Source organism: Orcinus orca, chromosome 9 (genome assembly GCF_937001465.1).
Source record: "Orcinus orca chromosome 9, mOrcOrc1.1, whole genome shotgun sequence".
Lineage (NCBI taxonomy): Eukaryota > Metazoa > Chordata > Mammalia > Artiodactyla > Delphinidae > Orcinus > Orcinus orca.
In genome coordinates, this window is record NC_064567.1 from 58,381,560 (window position 1) to 58,401,117 (window position 19,558).

At 39.5% G+C, this 19,558-nt stretch overlaps 1 protein-coding gene across 1 annotated transcript in view; it reads right to left on the bottom strand.

Moving 5' to 3' along the window:
* Window positions 1-1,520: 1,520 nt before the first annotated feature.
* Window positions 1,521-19,558, bottom strand: part of LOC101287293 (serum paraoxonase/lactonase 3) — a 33,996-nt gene continuing 15,958 nt past the window's right edge. Inside the window, exons 4-9 of the mRNA XM_004265577.3 lie at window positions 16,392-16,557; window positions 11,387-11,513; window positions 6,354-6,554; window positions 5,287-5,368; window positions 4,914-5,042; window positions 1,521-2,467 (exon numbers count right to left, since the gene is read on the bottom strand). Of these exons, the coding sequence (XP_004265625.1) occupies window positions 2,309-2,467; window positions 4,914-5,042; window positions 5,287-5,368; window positions 6,354-6,554; window positions 11,387-11,513; window positions 16,392-16,557 (864 nt within the window). The 3' untranslated portion in view covers window positions 1,521-2,308. The remainder of the gene's footprint in view (window positions 2,468-4,913; window positions 5,043-5,286; window positions 5,369-6,353; window positions 6,555-11,386; window positions 11,514-16,391; window positions 16,558-19,558) is intronic.

Below are 19,558 nucleotides of genomic sequence, written 5' to 3' on the forward strand. Positions count from 1 at the left end.
AGAATGAACTTTTGGCTTTTGTTTAATCTCTGCATTATATGTGGTTTTCTGTTTCATTTTTGACTATCATTACAAATTAGTCCAGAGCTTAGCATCTTAAAACAATCAGAAACTTCTATCACTATGCACAGTTTTTTGTAAGCAAAATAGAAATGGAAGTGTTTTTGTATAACCTAGCCTCGACAGTCACACATCACATCTAGAATATCCTACTGATTACACAGATCAGCCATATTTGATGTAGAAGGGAACTGTGCAAGAGAATGAATACCAGAAATTAAGGATCATTGGGGGCCATCTTGGAGCTGTCTACCACATTGGTTTTTGCGCTTATCTTTACTGTTTTCTTTCCTGGGCTCAACCACCTCCTCTTCATCACCCTAGAATCCCTACCTGCATCTCTGACAATTTAAACAGAAAGACTGGGGAAGAAAAGGCAAGGAATCATCAAAATGCAGCATCTATCGTGAGGGGCAATCCCTCTCCCTCCCAAGCCAATTGAGGGAAGAGGCTCAAGATAAACACATAAAGATTGGAAGTGCCTACACGAAGGGAAACTCCAGAGCTTTGTAACTTTCTAGGCCCTCACTGTGAAAGGACATATTGGTCCCTGGCAATGAGATCCCCCAAATCTCTCTGGGAGTTTTATCATGAAGCTTTTCCTAAACTGGCCTGGGAAGAAGGCAGGGCAAATTCTTAGGAACACACCAGGATCTAAATACACTTATTCTTCTCGTCTCTGGATCTCCATGTCCCCCCCTAGTCTGGTAAACTTCATCTAATTTGTAGTTGTAAGGGTTAAGGACAGAAAATAAGACATATTTTCCGAAACTGGCTGTATACATGCTCTTAGTTATTTTTCTCTGTGTCCCCCTAATGGTTAGGCTTCTCAAAATTAAAATCTGAGAACTGACTATAACATTTTGCTGAGTCATTCATCCCCTAAAGCAATGGAAACTGCAATCCTATTGTCTAAATCAGAAAGGGTTACATGGGCTAAAAATTTACCCGGCTACAAAACTTTTCAACAAAACTTACATCTAACTGAGCAAAATGACTTAGGAAATAAAAAGGTCACCCCAACACCCCATCCCCAGAAGAGAAAAAAAAAACACTAACCAACCACTCCCCAGCAAAAGTCACAAAAAAGGAAGGGGGGGGGCTTCCCTGGTGGCACAGTGGTTGGTAGTTCGCCTGCCGATGCAGGGGATGTGGGTTCGTGCCCCGGTCCGGTCCGCTGAGCCTGTGCGTCCGGAGCCTGTGCTCCGCAACGGAAGAGGCCGCGGCGGTGAGTGGCCCGCGTACCGCAAAAAAAAAAAAAAAAAAAAAAAAGGAAGGGGGTGGAGTGCTTGTGTATACTAAGTCCTGTTAATGATTTCCTAAAGGTTGTCCTGGTTTTTGACCAAGAAAGGGACACTTCTGTTCATTCTCATCAAACTAAGGTTGAGTTGGTCCGTAAGACAAGATTTCAATACAATACTGTTATTTATTTCAGCTTCTTTAGGGCCAGGTGTATGGAATGTTGCTTAATAAGTGTTTATTGAATCAACCAGAAGAGCACGTTTAAAGCAGCTGAGGATAACAGTCCTGAGGCACCATCTCCTGGGTCAGAGCCAAGCTGATTACAACACTTCAGATACAGATATCACTACAAATAAAGACCTATTACAAAGATCAGATTAGCCCTGCCCTGCCTTAAAGTAGGCAGTGTGGTCTGTCTTTGTCAGATTTTCCAGAACCTTATTTCCTGTGTCTACATTGGGAGAATGCAAGTTCAAGGAGGACTTTGGGCAGTCCCATGATGCCAATTCTTGCTTTTATCCATGGGCTGGGCACTTGATTGGTCGTTTGTGCCTTGTGCAATTGAGGGAAGAGAGGGGGAATTATAAATATTTGAACATTAGCTTTTCTCCTGGTCTGGACTGCAGGAGGCTCAGAACATCACAGTTGCAGGAGGTTAATTTTGCCACACAGTTACCAAGGAGCCCTAGGTGAGCTGGACACCTCACTTACCACAGCTCACTCATCTTATTGTAGAAAGAATATTGGGGGTGGTAGATAAAAAGAATTAAGAGGTTTAGTTTCTTGTTGGACTGTCACTATCTTGACTTGCAATTAGGTGGATATTACATAATCTCTCTGCTTCTTTACTTCTATCCATGAGAAAAGTCGGACACATTTTTATTGGTGTGTCCAATAAAAATTTATTATGTAGTTATTTTTATTGTCATTTACTTACAGTTCCAGTCATTATATAATTAAGGGTTTACTTTTACCAAATATGTAGACTTTTTGGAATATCTGGACTCTAGAGCACACAGTACAGAGCTTTGTGAAATACGGTGCCTATGAGAAGCTTCCCCTGGTACACAGAAGCCACAGAGCTGCCCTGAAGCACTGAGCCATTGTTGGCATACTCAGTGCTTATCCTGGGCTTCTCAGACACAGCATTCTGGATGCGAAGTACCTGTCAAGAAAGATCATTCATTAGTAGACTATGAACAAACAGCCATCAGAGATGTTTTCCTTCCCAAATACTCCAGGAGTAATATGTTTCTCAGAAATCAATAAGCTAAAAATCCATACATCTTCAATCTTTTCTTTTTCTTCTTCTGATGAAAGTATCAGTGTCCTAACGATATCTAGTCAGTCAAGTGGACTAGTGATCTCACATTAGCCAAATTCCTCAGCAGATGGTTTACACAATTTTGATAGTTCAGACTTCTCTATAGAGAGAGGTAAGAACCGTGAATGCTCTTATCTAATCTTCGGTGAACAGTGTTGCTCCCTCTGTGGAAAGGTTCTTGCCTTTGACTGGGCATTCAGGATGAGGAGGGAAACATGGGACAAGAAAATGAAGGGACAACCAGTTAGCCAGCCAACCCAACCCAGAACCAGTAGATGGTAGTTTTCACAGCTGGACCCCTCCCTCAAGGAAGCATAAAGAATGCTTACTTTGGAATTCAATCTGACACATCACTGCCTAGTACTGTTATTGATCCACAGGATTTACACAGTTTAGTTTGCTAATCAGTAAATACATAAGTGCTCAGGTTTCCAAATAGCCTGGATGAAGTTCACTCAAATAGGGCATGATGTGAATTAAATTAGGATTTAATTGAGGATTAGGATTTCATGAGTCATGAGTCTATATCAACATCTCTTATTAAAATAGAATTTAGGGTTTTTTGTTTTTGTTTTATCTTGAGAAAGATCCTACAACTTTATCTCAGGTTTGTTACATGGAAATACTCAAGCTGGAACTCATGTAGAAAACATTAGCCTCCACCAAAAATAAAGGGTGTCAGTAATTATGAAGAAAGAAGTCTTATCTAAAATAAACAAATGATTAAACTTGAAAATGGAGACAAGAAAAAGAGTCTAAACAATTTTCTTATCATTCTGTGGATCGTATTTTCATTCTCTTAAAGCAGATGTTGTTGGGCATTTGTAGAAAAGTTATGTGTATCACTTTGGGGGGCATGTATCTGAGGCCAGGGTAGCTTAGGGTAACAATTCTTCAGGTTCTAGTCTCAGGCTGGACTTTTGTTTCTTTTTATATTTTTTGATGTTTTGGGGTGTTTAGTTTGTTTGTTTGTTTTTGGTTGTTGTTGGTTTTTGTCAAGAAAATGTTGACTAGGGAATTCTCTGGCAGTCCAGTGGTTAGGACTCCGGGCTTTCACTGGCGAGGGCACGGGTTCAATCCCTGGTCAGGGAACTAAGATCCCACAAGCCATGTGGCAGAGCCAAAAACAAAACAAAAAAAGTTGTGACTAATATGTTAATAAAAGAAACAAATCTTTTTAAAACAATTTTTTTAGACTAAAGAATAGCAATATTGGAAGCAGAATAACTGTATGTTCTACTTTACCCACTGGGCCAATTACCAGGGTGGGATTTGAGTCTCAATTTCCCAACTCCCCAAACCTAGATTCAAACATTCTCCTCTTTGTTCAAACTTTACCTTCTCAATGAGTCATAGCCTAGTCTCCATATTTAATAAGACCTGCCATCCCTCTGTTCACAGTAATCCTGATCCCTTTTACTGTTATGCTTTTTCTTCCCATAGAACTTACCACTTGCAAACTTACTATCTAATTTACTTATTTCTTATGCTTATTGTTCATTGTCTTTCTCCCTCCCTAACAGCAGGGATCTTTGTATGTTTTGTTTTCTGATTATTTTCTAAGCATTAGAATAAAGACTAGTACATTATAAGTGCTCAGTAAATTTTTGTGAAAAAATCTCTCCTAGTATGTGTGCCAAGAATTTATATCTGTATTTAAATTCACTAGAGATTTTTTTATTCTTAAGCTCAATGCTATAGAAATTGCAATGCTTTATTTCTAATGCCATATAAAATTCAATGGCATATGATATTATTTTAGAAGAGATTTAAAAGAACATCTATAAAATGAGACATTCTTCAACACTATCATATATAATAGAACCTGCGGGCAAAATCTAATTTTGTTATGAGACTACAGTCGTTTAAACCCTTTCATGGGAGCTTCCTGTTGGGCAGTATGAAAGATGTTTCCATATATGACTCTCCCTTTGCCTAACTTTAGGGCCTGCTCAGAGCCTACATCCTGACTGGAACTACGATATTGGGAATCTGGGTCAATTTGAATAATCAAGCTCATATTTTCCCATGATTCTCAATAGCAAGTACAGCCTTTGCAAGGATGGGATATGCTGTTTAGCACTGATGTTAAACAGTCACCAGGTGACTTGAAGGGGTTAATGGGCTGTATCTCCCCATCCTGCCCCAAATCTTTACTCTTCCCATATGCAGAATTTGTTCAGTTCTGGAACATCACATATGACCTGCTAAATTCTCCCAAGTCACCTCAACAAATTGATTGTTCTTGCCGCTTTTCCCATGAGCGTAGAGAAGTATAAGAACTTACTTCTGACCCTGGAGGATCCTCAGTATTATACATCAGCAGCTTGATGGCATTAGGATGGCATCCTGCCAAAATATCTCCCGTGTCAGGATCAACAGTTAAGTTATCCACTAAGGTGCCCAACTGGATTACCTTCCAACAAAGAGGAAGTAGTGAAGACATTGTTTTGACTTTCTTCCCTACCTCCTCCCTCCCACCAGCTCCTTCTGGCTCCTGAAATTAGATTTTTGCTACTGAATTTTAGAAGTGCAAGCATAATCTCACCAACATTCTTCTAAAACAGTCTCGTTTCCTTCATTCAGGGAGCGCATTCCCAGGTCAAGCTTGGGAACTAATGTAATAGAACACGTTGTGTGGGAAGACAGGGTACTTTTACCTTAAGTTGAGTTAAATCCCAGTTGTCATGTTTTTTCATTACATGAATGTTCTTATCCAGTACATCAGCTACATAGATATACCTTTGAAGTAAGTAACATTTACATTTAAGCAAGTAGTAATGAGAGATGATACTAACTTTTATTTTGGAGAAGAAGTATACAAATTCACAATAGCTCAAAGTGCCACTACAGTGCCTTTCTAAACTACAGTAAAAGATAATGGACTGGTATTTTTAATACTCTTGAAGTGCTTTTAAGTAAGCGTTGAATACGAGATATGACCATAAGGTAATGGAATTGTGTTTCTAGCTGACATATAGGCTCAGTCTCATCAGTTATGAATCACACTTTATTCTTTAAATTGAATGGAGGTAAGTGGACCTCTCATAAGTCCAATAGAGCCTATACTTCCAGAAACTCGTGCTTGAAAAGAAGTAGCAGATGATCATGAAACTCAGTCACAATTATTTTTAAAAAGAGGAAGAATACTTAGTGTAGTTTTCCACAGGGATCATCTCTATTTATTATGTCACCTTTACATTTAATATTCATGGTACTCTTCTTTTTAAATAACCTTCCATTTTAAAAACACTTTAAAAGAGTTTCTCATAAAATTTTATGCTGCATAAAATAATGTCTTCTCATAGAAAATTCTGTTGTAGTATAACAGTAAGTCTGAAACTTATACAATCCCAATGCCCAATCTAAGTTGGGTCTCCCTCTCCAATAAGAACTTTTGGGTAACTGAACTTAGTATAAGTGATTAAAGACCTTCTAGCTTCATAAGGGGCAGAGGTATCCTGCATTTATACTCTTTTCTAGTCACATAAGAGTCTGGAACAAGGACCTCATATCCTTGAGTCAAAATCCCTCATTTTGTTGGGGGACCCTAAAGTGCAAGACGGCATGGTTGGCTTAAGATCACACATTTATTGTGAACCCTGGCCACGCTGGATCCCTCCACACATGTATTGACTACTTAAGCCTCAGGAAGTAAGCGCTTCTTCAGGGAAGGAATCCATGAAAATGTCAAGGGTAAAGGGTTGGAATTTATAAAAGAGCTTACTTCTTGTCTGGTGAGATGGTGATCCCATTGGCAGAAATAAATCCTTTGGCCACCACTTTAACCTCTCTTGGACTGTAGAAAAGAATGTAAGTCCAGCGAAGATCCATGACCATCTCTAATAGTACCAAGAAGAAGTTGGTAAAATAGTGGTCTCTGGTGGCATAGAACTGTTCTGCTCCGAGAACCACAATGTCATTCACACTAAAATGAAAAAGAAAAAAAAAGAGAAAGAGACAGAGAGAGGAAAAGAAAAAAAACCATGGGCTATTTAAAATCACTAAATCTCAAAGACCAATAAATTCATCAGTTTGAAAAAGTATACATGAACTAGTGTGGATTAAAGGATTCCACAGAAAGTACATGACTTTTCATTGCCCTGATGGATTTTCTTTTAGCCATTTGTTATTTTCTCACTCCTCCCTTCCACAGAAATCAGCAAAAACAGACAAGTATACAAATAAACCTCAAATCTATATCCGTTGACTTGCGACTGTTTTTTTTTTTGTTTTTTTTTTTACAGGTGAAAGAGGGATTCTATAATTCCCAACACACTCTGAACCTGATAGAACAAATCTAGGTTTTTTAAAATTATTATTATTTTTCTTTAAACAATTGCCAAGACTGGAATCAAAGATAAATAGAAGGCACAACAGTTTTGCTCTGGTTTTATGTTATTCAGATTTTTAAAATTTTTTTGTTTTCTTTTTTTTACAAATACAAATTAAACATGAAAAAACTCTACTTCAAAAAAAAGTCTAACAGTTCAAGAAAAGCTTATCAGTTGCATTCTAGACATTTAAAACCTATCTCACAATTTAAATTTCAGTGGTAAAAACAGTAGGTTTTGGAACTGTTTGGTGATCGCGTATCCAAAGAAAAACTCCACTAACACCTTTTATTCCATTTTTAACCATACCAGAGAGAATCTAAATTGTCAATTTTTCCAACGGCAATTTTTCTGCACCAGAAGGTAGTCCTGACTCTCAAAGAAGAGACAATTTGGGTTTTTCCTGCCTTCAAAATGTTTATCAAATCCTGTAATTCTCCCAGGATTTTGAAACATGTAGAAAATAAGTAAGAAATATTCCAGTGAATGAAACATATCAAATGTCAGTAATAAGGAAGAAACATTCCTTTGGGGAAACTGTTAAAAAAAATCCAGTCTGTATATGCAAGTAAAGCAGGGAAATGCAGTCTTTTTTTTTTCTTCTTTAAAAATCCATTTTTCCTAAAATATCATTCCACAAAATTGGAAGTGAAGGACTAAAATGGGGGTGGGGGCTAAGGAGCACACACCATTAACACAAAAAGTAAAATTTTACAAACTTAAGCAGTTTATGATAGACTAGGATCAGATTCCAAGATACCAAAGGTTGGCTGAAGAAATTTACCGTTTTGTGGGAGCTAGGGTTTGTACTGCTGCCTGAAGATCGGTGAAGAGCAATTCACTGCCTTGGAGCACTGCCCCTTCCCACTGCAAATCCTGGTTTCTGCACCATGCCTCCACAGGGTGGGCCTCTCATCCCACCACCCAGCCCACCTCGAGGGCCTCCAGGTCCCTGCAGGTGGTTATCTCGGCGGTCCCCTTCCTGGGCGGCTCGAGTCTTCTTTTCTTCCACATTTAGATGGACCTCACCTCTGAACATGATGGGCCTGTTGCTAAGCACCTTCTGAACAGGCTCAGAATCATCAAACACAATGAACCCAAAACTGGGTAATTTCCCACTGTTGTTAATATGCAGCTCCACCATATTCCCCTAATTTTGAAAAAAATCTTTAAGCTCTGATCTGTCCACCTCATGATCAGGTTGCCGATAAAGAGCTGGTCAGGCAGATCAGCTCGGTGCTTTGTGTCCTCCTAGAGGGGTGGGAGGGAGACGCAAGAGGGAGGAGATCTGGGGATATACGTATATGTATAGCTGATTCACTTTGTTATAAAGCAGAAACTAACACACCATTGTAAAGCAATTATACTCCAATGAAGATGTTAAAAAAAAAAAGAGTTAAAAAAAAAATGAAGTAATGTATGTAGCTTCCGAGATGGGAGACTTTAAGAGGCAGTCCAAGATCCACCATGCTTCACTCACTCTTCCACAGTAACCAGCAACTTTTCTGATAAACGAGAGTGTGGTCCTCTCTTAAGGTTCTAAATGAGGACACCATAAAACTGACTCCCTGAATCACCTACATTGGATATGTAGCATGAGTATGACAACAAGACAAAACTTTGTGGGTTTGAGCCATTAAAGATGCTAGGGTTTTTCTTTCCTATTATTGTAGCAAGACCCAGTTCATCCTGACCTTTATATTTTCTCTGCATAGGTGGGATTATGAGTGTTATTCTTTCTTATTTATGTTCAATACCATTGAAATTTTTAAATGAACAAGTCTCATTCTCACAACAATTAAAACAAAATCATTTCTATTTTGGAAAAGAAAAAAAGAGATGATGACTAGAAAAAAATGTAAAAAAAAAAAAAGATTGAACCTGTGTGTGTGTGTGTGTGTGAAACTTCTTTACTCAGCAACTTTCTAAAATACACAATATTGTCAATAAAGTTAATGTGTCACCCTTTCTAATGGCATTTATGATTTAAAAAAATTTTTATTTTATATTGGAGTATAGTTAACAATGATGTGTTAGTTACAGGTGTACAGCAAAGTGATTCAGTTATATCCATACAAGTTTACATTAAATTTAGGAAAGAAAAATTTGGATGAATCAGGAAATACTTTGAGGTTTTGTTGTACAATGACTCTCCCCATGTTATTGGGCTACTTGTCTTTTAGGTCTCAGCTTACGCAGTCCTTCTTCCAAAAAGTATTATCACCATAGATTAAGTTAAATTCCCTCATAATTTGTTCCATAGCACTTTGTTCTACCCTTTGAAATGCTTGGGTATGTGTTTATCAGGGCACCTCTCAAGGTCCTCTTTAGATCCTCAAAGCCACGCCTGCCCTATTCCAGCTGGCACTATTTCAACCAGCTCTGCATAGGATCTGACAGACTTTCCACGGTGTACCCTTATAGCGCCTTACCTCATGTCTGTTATAGGCCTCTTACTCCCATTTCCAGGCTTCCGTGTCAAATTCAAAGCACAGGATATCACCAGACTTGCCTTGCACATGGGTAAAAAGGTATGTGCAGGAATTAACACCCCTTGAGGCAAACCTCTGACTACTGAGAGATGGGGGGCGGGGGTGGATAAACTCCTCTTCCTTTCTTATCTTGGCCAGATTGTCTTGAAATGAGGTTTATGTTGCTTACTGGAGGGCAATCCCATGGTTTCAAGCAGTCAGTTGCACTTGGCAGTAGCTGGCTTAACAATGCATTTGCTATAGACTCTCTCCCATATGAGTTTCCTGGTGCTGCTGTAACAAAGTACCACAAACTGGGTGGCTTAAGACAACAAAATTTACTGTCTCATAGTTCTGGAGGCCAGAAGTCTGCAATCAAATTGTTGACAGAGCCATGCTCCCTCTGAAGGTTCTACCGGTGGATCCTTCCTTGCCTCTTCTAGCTTCTGGTAGCCTCAGGCATTCCTTGGCTTGTAGACCATCACTCCAATCTCACTTTCCATCTTCACACGCATTCTCCCTGTGTGTCCGTCTGTCTTCTTATAAGGACATCAATCATATTGGATTAAGGGAGCGCTCAGCTCTAATACAGCCTCATCTTAACTAATTACATCTGTAAGGATCCTATTTCCACATAAGGTCATGTTCTGGGGTATCAGGGGTTAAAATGTCAACATATCATTTTGAGGAGACACGATTCAACCCATAACACTCCGCTTTCCCTGCCTCAGGCTGGTCTCTGACTTCTGCATCCTGGGCTGGCACTCCCTAACAAAGGAGCTGTGTCTTGAGTTTTCCCTCAGGCTGTGCTTTCTGAGGCGCTCTTCCCACAAGGAGATGTTATTGCATTTGACCCTCACAATCACCAGGTAGGTAAGTCAGGCCTTTGAGGGAAACCCCATTTTGCTGAGGAAAACTGAAGCACAGGTTAAGTGACTTGTCCACAGTTTCTCAGTCACACAGCAGTGGCAGTGCTGGTCCCCACTGAGCCTCAGAACCCAGCACAGTGCATCATGGGAAAAGTCAACAACTTCAAGTTCTCTTACTTCTTCTGCCTCTCCTTTTGTTGCCCCTAAATTCTATGGGGAGAAATTCAAATGTGTTGTTGAAAAAGAGAGCAAAGGAGAGAAGATGAACCTCCTTCCTTTTCTTTCCCTACTGTTCTACCTCATGGAAAGATTAACCTCTACTGTTTTAGAACCAGTCTTTCAGCGTTGAATCCATTTTATAAAAGATTCTTCACTGTTTGTTACAGGCTTGAAACAGGCAACCTAGCCAGTAAAAAACTTACAATTTTTCTCAAAGCTGTTCACCACAGTGATTAAGAGCCCAGCTTTGAATTCAGATGGGTCAAGGTTTACACCCTAGTTCTACCACTTACAAATTATGTAATTTGGGTAAGTAACTTACCCCAAACTGCTCTAAGTCTCTGTTTACTCATGCCTATTACTAAAGGCAGTTGTGAGAGTGAAAGGGAATTAGGGATTTTGGCCCAGTGCCTGGCACATAGTCAATACTTAATAAATGTGAATTTTTATATAGGCCTACAGGCCTTTTTTCAAATGTTACTTTAAAACTTTGATTGAACAAAGGAATGGTCCTTCTGGAGGCTGGTTATAACACCCAATGGGTATGGCTTTCAGAATACAACCTACCAGGACAACTAAAGGGTGTGGGTGTTTAAAGAGCCCAATAGCAGGTTCTGCACTGTTGTGTTATGGAGGATGGAATTAGAGCAACTTTATAGGGTTAAAATGCTTTCAAAAAGTTGGAGAATATAAAGATATTCAATACCGAATACAGCAATTTCTAGTGAGGTGCTGGGCAGTGTCACCATGAGAACCTTTAGAAAGCTTTAGAAGAAAAAGCTTCAAAACAAAAGTTTAACAAAGGCTGTGAACTAAAGAAAACAAAGCACACAGCAGAGGCACAAATGAAATACTTCAATTCCATACCTTTTGAGAAGTTCGTGTTTTATAGTTTTCAGGTGTACCAAAGAACGTTGTTGCTCCTCAAATTTAAATATCTCCACAGTGGACTCCATGTGGGGATGGTTCACAACATAAAGATAAACAATTTGGTCTAAAGTGGAAAAAAGACATAATTTCCAAGAAGTTTGCTTCTGTTGCAACTATTATTACACCTAGTGTAGAACTTGGTCACGTCCAAGGATTTTTCTTATACATCTTGCATTTGATCCTTGCAACCCATCTGATAGGTAAGTCAAACAAATGCCAGAATCCTCATTTTATTGAAGAAACTGACACTCAGAAGGTTAATAACTCATCAGCAATTTCATCACCACCCAGTGGCAAAGCCAAGCCCACATGTTTCTGCAATGCTCCCTTCAGCCTCACCTGCACACCCTCTCTAACAGGAAGATGCAGAACTACAGTGGTGCATAAACACGGATGTGGTTTCCCAAGGTGGCCCCTCAACAAGAGAAGTGGGTACAGCAAGCAAAGCTTTGCCGAGAATTCTTTTCTGTGAGAACTGCCTACATTGCAACACACGTTCAAGAAGTGTCAGGCCTGTGTAAATATTTTAAAATGAACATTTCCCAGGTAGAGAATGAACTCCTGACACAAGTCACCTGCCTGAGGTTGCAGTAATGATATTTAGTTATTCATGAACCCAGTAGACGTGGAATGTAAATACAAATGTAGAAGAAAATAGATTAGCCATTTTAGGTATAACCAACCTCAGGAATGTTCACCTATCTGTTCTCATACTGGAATGTGAACTGCTGTGAACAGGATTGGGGGCAGTACTCTAGCTTCTCAGAGTAATGTTTTCTGACTTATCAGGAGTTCTAAGTCAGATGCACTCTGGAGTTTGAAAGAGCCTGGGCCCATGCTCCCATTCAGGATTTGATCTGCGTTCATCTCCCCAGTTCCTTTCTTGATGGGGTTTCCAATCATGCAGCGGGGCAAGCCAGAGCCCTGAGATGTGGGGCTTATACTCAGGGCCCCTGAACCACAAGGGCACCTTTACCTGAATTAAGGAAAAGTGCTCCCTCGCAGATGAATCTTTCTTTTGGTCTGACCCAACTCTGTTCCAGGGCACGGCAACTCTGTTCCAGGGACTTGGCAAGCAGAACCTGAGTAGCATTTAGCCCTCACATGGCCCTTCGACAAGACATTCTTGCTGGACACAGCATGAAAAATACATTGCTGCTCTGGCTTTACCCCCTTCTTAAGGCATCCTCTTTTCATATAAGAGATGCTTGGTGAGAAGACTTTTGTTTTCTGTCTTCTCATTCATGCCAATTTATGTGTAATGTTTTGGCCTTATGAATTAAATACATAATTAAGGGAGGTCACTAACAAATAAAATAAGTTGTCAATCATAACACACTTAACTTCTGAAAGCCTGATTATATGCCTGAGGATTAATCTGTAAACTGGTCCCATCTTAAAAAAAAAAAGAAAAAACAAACCAAAACCAACCCTCACCTCCCCTTCCCCCCCTTACAAAAAACACAAAAAACCCAACTCTAACACTATCCCATGGAATAAAATAGCTCCAGGCTAATCTGATCACTCATTACACCTTCTCCAATGAAGCATCATATGTCTAGTCGGGTGTCAGGCAAAAAAGTGATGACTCTCAAATTATTTAAATAGAGCCAGGAGCCCAAATTTCACCTGAATTAAGGACGTAGGATTAGAAGTAAGACCATCTGGGTTCTACTTCTGGCATTGCCATTTACTAATGACAGAAGTGAAGTCACACTTTACTGCATGTCTCTAAACTCCATTTCTCCATCTATAAAACTATCAGTATCTGCGCCCTGCCTGACTCATAGGGTTCATTCATTTATTCATTTAACACATGTTCACAGAGCACCTAACATGCTGTAGACACTGTTCTAGACTCTGGGAATCCAGCAATCAACAAGTCACATATGCTTTTATGATGGTTACATTCTAGAGAAGAAAACAGGAAGGAAATAATTAGTAAATAAAAGAATATGGGAGTGGGGAGATATGCCTTCTTCATACAGTGGTACCCACTTGAAAAGTGACAGTTAAGCTTGGATCTAGAGATGAGAAGGAGCCCACTATAGAGCAATAGTGGGAGAGGGAAAGAATGTTGTTATCTTTTAACATTAATAAAAAGCATTAATTACCATTTTGATGAGTGCTAAAAGAGGAAGTTCCTTGAGAAGAAATAATAGCAAGGTTCACAGCCTGAAATAAGATGATGGGAAGGCTTCCCTGAGAAGGTGACATTTAAGCTGAGACCTGAATGATGAAAAAGAATAAGCCAGAAATAAATGGAAAGACATTCCAGGCAGAGGGAATTACAGATGCAAAGTCCCTGAGGCATGCAGCATTCTGCAGGACTAAAGGAAATCCAGTGTGACTAGTCCAGAGAGTCAGGGAGACAGGGGTGTCCACTGAGGCTGGAGAGAGCATCCAGATGCCAGAATATGTAGGGGTAGCACCTAGGAAACCATTCTGGAGATTTGGGGTTTATCTTCAGAGTGACAGGAACAATATGGTGAATTTTCAGAAGGGAGTGACATGATCAGATTTGTATAAAAAATAATGTTTGCTTATAAAAATGGCTTGAGTTGGTACAAGAGGGAAAGTGCAATCAGGGACCACTGCAGAATCTAGGATAGACATGTTGGGGACTTGGACTGGGATGGTGCAGTGAGGATGGGGAGAGGTCAGCAGCTTGGAGAGATATTTGAGGGTTAAATTGGACAGAACTTTGTAACTAGTTGACTGAATGCGACAGGGAGAGGGGAAGAGTCAAGGTTAGGCCCAGAGTTTTATTTTGAGGAATAAAATATATATAAAGTGCTTTATAAACTGTAAAGCAATATAAAATTGTTAGGTACAATTATCTTTTAAAGAAGGGCTTGCTAGGCAAGTAAACATCATATATTAGATTTCAGGGGAATATTTAACCTACTTAGTAAAATAGTATTCAAGCATTTTAAAAGGTACCCATTTGTTTAAAAATGAACAAGTCTGTTGGTGCAGAGGAAAGAATGAAACATTGATCGGTTGGATAAGTGGATTGAGATAATTATTAGTCATTTTTTATTCATTTAAATCACTCTAGCAAATTTAACTTCACAATTAACAATGCCTTGTAACTTCAGTATGTATTTGGAAGAATTAAAACACCATTTATTTTAAAATTTTGATTTGCAACATTTCCATTTGGCCTTCCCTTCACGTATTAATAGTTACTACTAGTGAGGCTTCATTCTTATCTCCTACATGATCTGTGGACCCACAAATATCTAAAAATTAAGTTAGTCTGGAATTATAAACTATAAAGTAAAAACTAATATTGGAAATTATTGTTTTTTTTTTTTTTTTTTTTTTTTTTTGCGGTACGCGGGCCTCTCACTGTTGTGGCCTCTCCCGTTGCGGAGCACAGGCTCCGGACGCGCAGGCTCAACGGCCATGGCTCACGGGCCCAGCCGCTCCGCGGCATGTGGGATCTTCCCAGACCGGGACACGAACCCGTGTCCCCTGCATCCGCAGGCGGACTCTCAACCACTGCGCCACCAGGGAAGCCCTGGAAATTATTGTTTTAAAGCATATACAGTGTATTCATAACTATGCTTTGCTTTCTACAATAGCTTTTTTGAGATATAATTCACTTGCCATTAAACTCACACTTTCAAAATGTATAGTTTAGTGGTTTTTAGTGTACTCACAGAGTTGTGCAACCATAACCACTATCTAGTTCCAGAATATTTTCATCACCCTAAAAAGAAATCCCATATCCATTGGCTGTCACTCCCCATTCCCCGCCCCCCCCCCAAGTCCCTGCCAACCACTAATCTACTTTTTGTCTCTATAAATTTGCCTATTCTGCACATTTAATATAAATGGAATCATACAATATGTGGCATTTAGTCATTGAATTCCTTCACTTAGGATAATGTTTACAAGGTTCATCCATGTTGTAGCATTCATCAATACTTCATTTCTTTTTATCGCCGAATAATATTCCATTGTATAAACATACCACCTTTTGGTTATGCATTCAGCATTTCATGGGAATTTGGATTATTTTCACCTTTTGAGTATTAGGAGTAATGTTGCTATGAATATATGTGTGTAAGTTTTTGTATAGACCTATGTTTTCAGTTCTCTGAGGTATGTGCCAAGGAGTAGAGTTTCTGCATCATATGGTAGATCTACCTTTAACATTTTGGGGAACTGTCAAACTGCATTCAAAAATGACTGCACTCAATCCCACCAGCAAAGTGTGAGGATGCCAGTTTCCCTACATCCTTGCCAATGTTTGTTACTGTCTGTCATTTTAAATTATAGCCACCATATGGGTGTGAAGTGGTATCTCATCATGGGTTTGATTTGCATTTCCCTAATGACTAAGGATACTGAGTATCTTTTCATGTGTTTATTGGCCATTTGTGTATCTCTTTGGAAAGATATACTGAGATCCTTTGTCCATTTTTTAACTGGGTATTTGTCTTTTTGTTGTTGAGATGTAAAAATTATATATTCTGGATATAAGCCTCATCAGATATCTGATTTGCACATCTTTTTCTCTTATGCTTTAGGTTGTTTTTTCACTTCCTTGATGGTGTCTTTTGAAGTTTTTAATTTTAACAATGTCTAATTCATCCATTGTTTCCTTTTATGTTGCTTTATAAATGTCACGAGATTATTTTCAAAGGGCCTTTAGTTTATATGTTAGATTTCTGAGAACAATATCCCAACTGGTTTTGATGGTCAGATGAGAAGAAAAGGGGGTAGGAGAAAGAGGGTGTGACCACAGTCTAGTCTCCCCCTCTTTAACGTGACGTTAAAAAATGTTTTGATACATATTTATTATCTTATAAATATACATCTTCATGGTAAAATAGCATCTTCCCTCCTTTCACATACATGTTGAAGAGTTGAGGATGAGTGGTTTGTATTTCCCTCATTTTCCCCTTATTCTTAAGCATTCAAGCTTTACCTTTGTCGATGAAAGTACTGATCCCATGTGGATTAAATGATGCTTTGTCAAAACCATCACTGATGTTTAGTGCCTGGACCCTTGGGTTTTGCTCATTTAAATCCATCAAGAAGATTTGTCCTGGCTCATCTGGTGCAAAGTTTGGCATGCCTGGATATTTTAATCCCTTTAAAATATAGAGAATAAGTATGCAAATATACACATATCAAAGCAACGTTTTCACATGGAAGCTAAAATCTCAAGGCCTAACAAAAATGTTCAAAGCTCTAAATTTCTTTTAGATTTCTGGGATTTTTTACACTGTCAGGTATTGCCATTATCTGATCTGAGGAATTACCAATGTCATCTAAGCCATTGCAAATGGGAATATGGGAAGAACCTATGTTCAATTTTTAATATATAGAGAAGGAATGAGACCAAAAAGCATAATGCAAGAGACTAAGCTGTATTACTTTGTTTGAGTCCCTTGACCTGCCTGTACTACAGGTTTCTCATTTATAAAATGAGGAAATTAAAATATTTAATTGAGAAGGTTCTTTCTAGTCCTATTCTATATATAATGAACGCTCCTCAAAGCAGAGAGAGGGAGGTATGGGTTTATTGCACTGCTCCCATCCTACATCCTTTATATTATGTCATGACAAAGAGAATAATCAGCCAAGAATTAACAGAGGGTAACCAGTTTCATACAGTTTACTATTTCTGACCTATTTTGTTCCTACAGATATGTCCAAAGATTTGGATGTGAATCCTTTTCTCCAAATATTGTAAAAAGTTCATTCCAGTAACTTGAACAGTGGCTTTTTCTCCTGGAAGAACCAGGTGTTTATCAACCAATAATAGGCATCCTGAATGTATTGGGCCTTTGCTGCATCCCAGGTCATTGTGTCAAAACTTGGGGTTGGTTTATTCTATACCAATTACAAAACTCAGCCCACTTCCTCCCTGTATCCTTCCCCCATCACTCTGATGTATATCAACATCAACAATATTGTATCTATCTTTCCTTGTACCCTCATTTCCACTTATAATCAGTTTAAATTCTTTCCTTCTCTCCCTCTCTTTTCCCTCCTTCTTCCTTCTTCCTACTCTACCTTCTCCTTTGCTCTCCCTCTCCCCTTCCTTTCTTACACACACACACACACACACACACACACACACACACACACTCTTACTTACAATTATACTATTCTTGGCCCTTCCAATGTCCCTCCCTTCCCTGCCCCCAACCCCTGGGGTAGTCAATCTTCAGTTTCAAACAACCCCACCTATATCTTCAAGCTTTTCTTAAAACAGTTCTTCTATGCTTAAATCTTATGGGAAATCTAGCTTTCCCCAGACAATACTGGCCACTGAAGCCCATCAGTGGAAGGTCTATTCCCTCTATCATTCCCTCTCCTTAAGTCACCACACCTAGAGGAGAGATCGGCATGTCCCTAGCCACAAACTTCTGCTTCCAGAGCTCGAATCTGCCATCGTCAGTCAAGAGCCCATCTCCTAAGGAAGACTCACTCTTTGCTTACTGCTTCCTTATCAAATTCTTTGCCAAGTCCCTTTGCCCTGTTCTAGCTCTTATACTGTATAGGGCTAGTCTAAATTCTCTTCCTGCCCTTTCCTCCTCTGTCCTCATCCATCCCTCTTTCCTTCTCATTCTACACTCTTCCCTTGTAGCTCTTATTTATAAGGTTACAGGTATTTCTTCTATACCAGTGATTTTCAAATATGCACATTTCCCTGGAACCCCTCTTTGGAGCCCTAGCTTGCATCCCAACTTCTTCCTAAGGGCAGCTCAAAATCAAATGGTCAAAACCAGAACCATCTCTCCTAGAATCCTTGATCTCATTTGTATCTATTCTTCTCTGTTAAGGGAATCACTGCTCTCCCCAACATCAGGCCAGAAAATTGAGTCTCCAAGTCTACCCTTCCCTCCATAGTCAATTTGTCACCAAGTCCAGTAACACTGGGGGAAAAACGTCAGAGACATCTAATTCTTCCCTTTTTCACCTAAGGAAAATTAAGCCCAGAGAAGTGAATTGCCTAAATCACTCAGATCATTAGTTGTACAGCCTCTTTCTGCCACACCGTAAAGAAAGGTTTGACAGTAGAGAATATTGCTCAGGAAGGCAGCTCAAGGTGGAACACCACAGCAAGTACCGTGGGAGCTTGGGGGAATGTGAAGGCACTGACAGCTAGTAGAAGGACTGGGTGGTCTGGAAATGGAAATGATTTGATTGGGGAATAAGGGTAGGGCATGGCAAACAAACTTGGCCTACGTTAAGCATCATGATGAATGAAACTCTTCTAAGAAATGGCTTCACACTTGCCTGGTTTTCTGTTTAAGGCAGTTGGGTAAGAATCTGTGGCAAGTGATTGCAAGCAATTCTTTTGATACCATTCACTACTGAAAATGGTGAAAATCACCTGGATGTGCAGGCATCTTATTTCCACCAACAGACTACAGGTACATGTGGACAGGCATGGAACTCCTCCACTGCCCTCATTCACCAGTACATACATTCAGTAAGTAGTCAAGCACCTGTGTATGCCAGGTAGTATGTTAGGTGCTAGTGTGGCAATGTACATTCCAAAGTCCTGGTCTCAAAAGGATTGAAATCCAGGGAGGCAGCACTGAGCAAGTGTATCAGATATGGTGTGGCATCTAAGACCCTAACCACAGGGAACCTGTAGGACCATCAAAGAGCCTCCTTGCCCAGAAAGAGAGTGTTAGGGATTTTCCTGAGGAATTAAAGTGCCACCACGATGAGCCCTCATAGAGAACTAGGCGTTAGTCAATAACATTGAAGAAGGGAGTAATCTTGCAGGCAAGGAGCATGCCAAGTCCCAAGGTAAGGAAGCAACAGCCTGCTTGGCACCTCTAAATACACTAAAGATATCTATTGCACAGAATTACTCTCTAAATCAGCATCTTCCAAACATGTTCTAGGATGGCAAGAAAGGGCAGTAGGAGGTAACCAAGAACAAGGACTTCAATTTATTGCAGTACAGAAAGATTAAAAATAAGCAAAGAACATTATCCTTATCCTATAAGAATGAGTTGTTTGTTATTTTGCAAAAAGAGCTAACATTTCTCATGGAATTATTTGTGATGAAAATCTCTACTTTCTGAATAGCAAGAATTTAGTACACTTAGTTCTAGTGAAAATAGA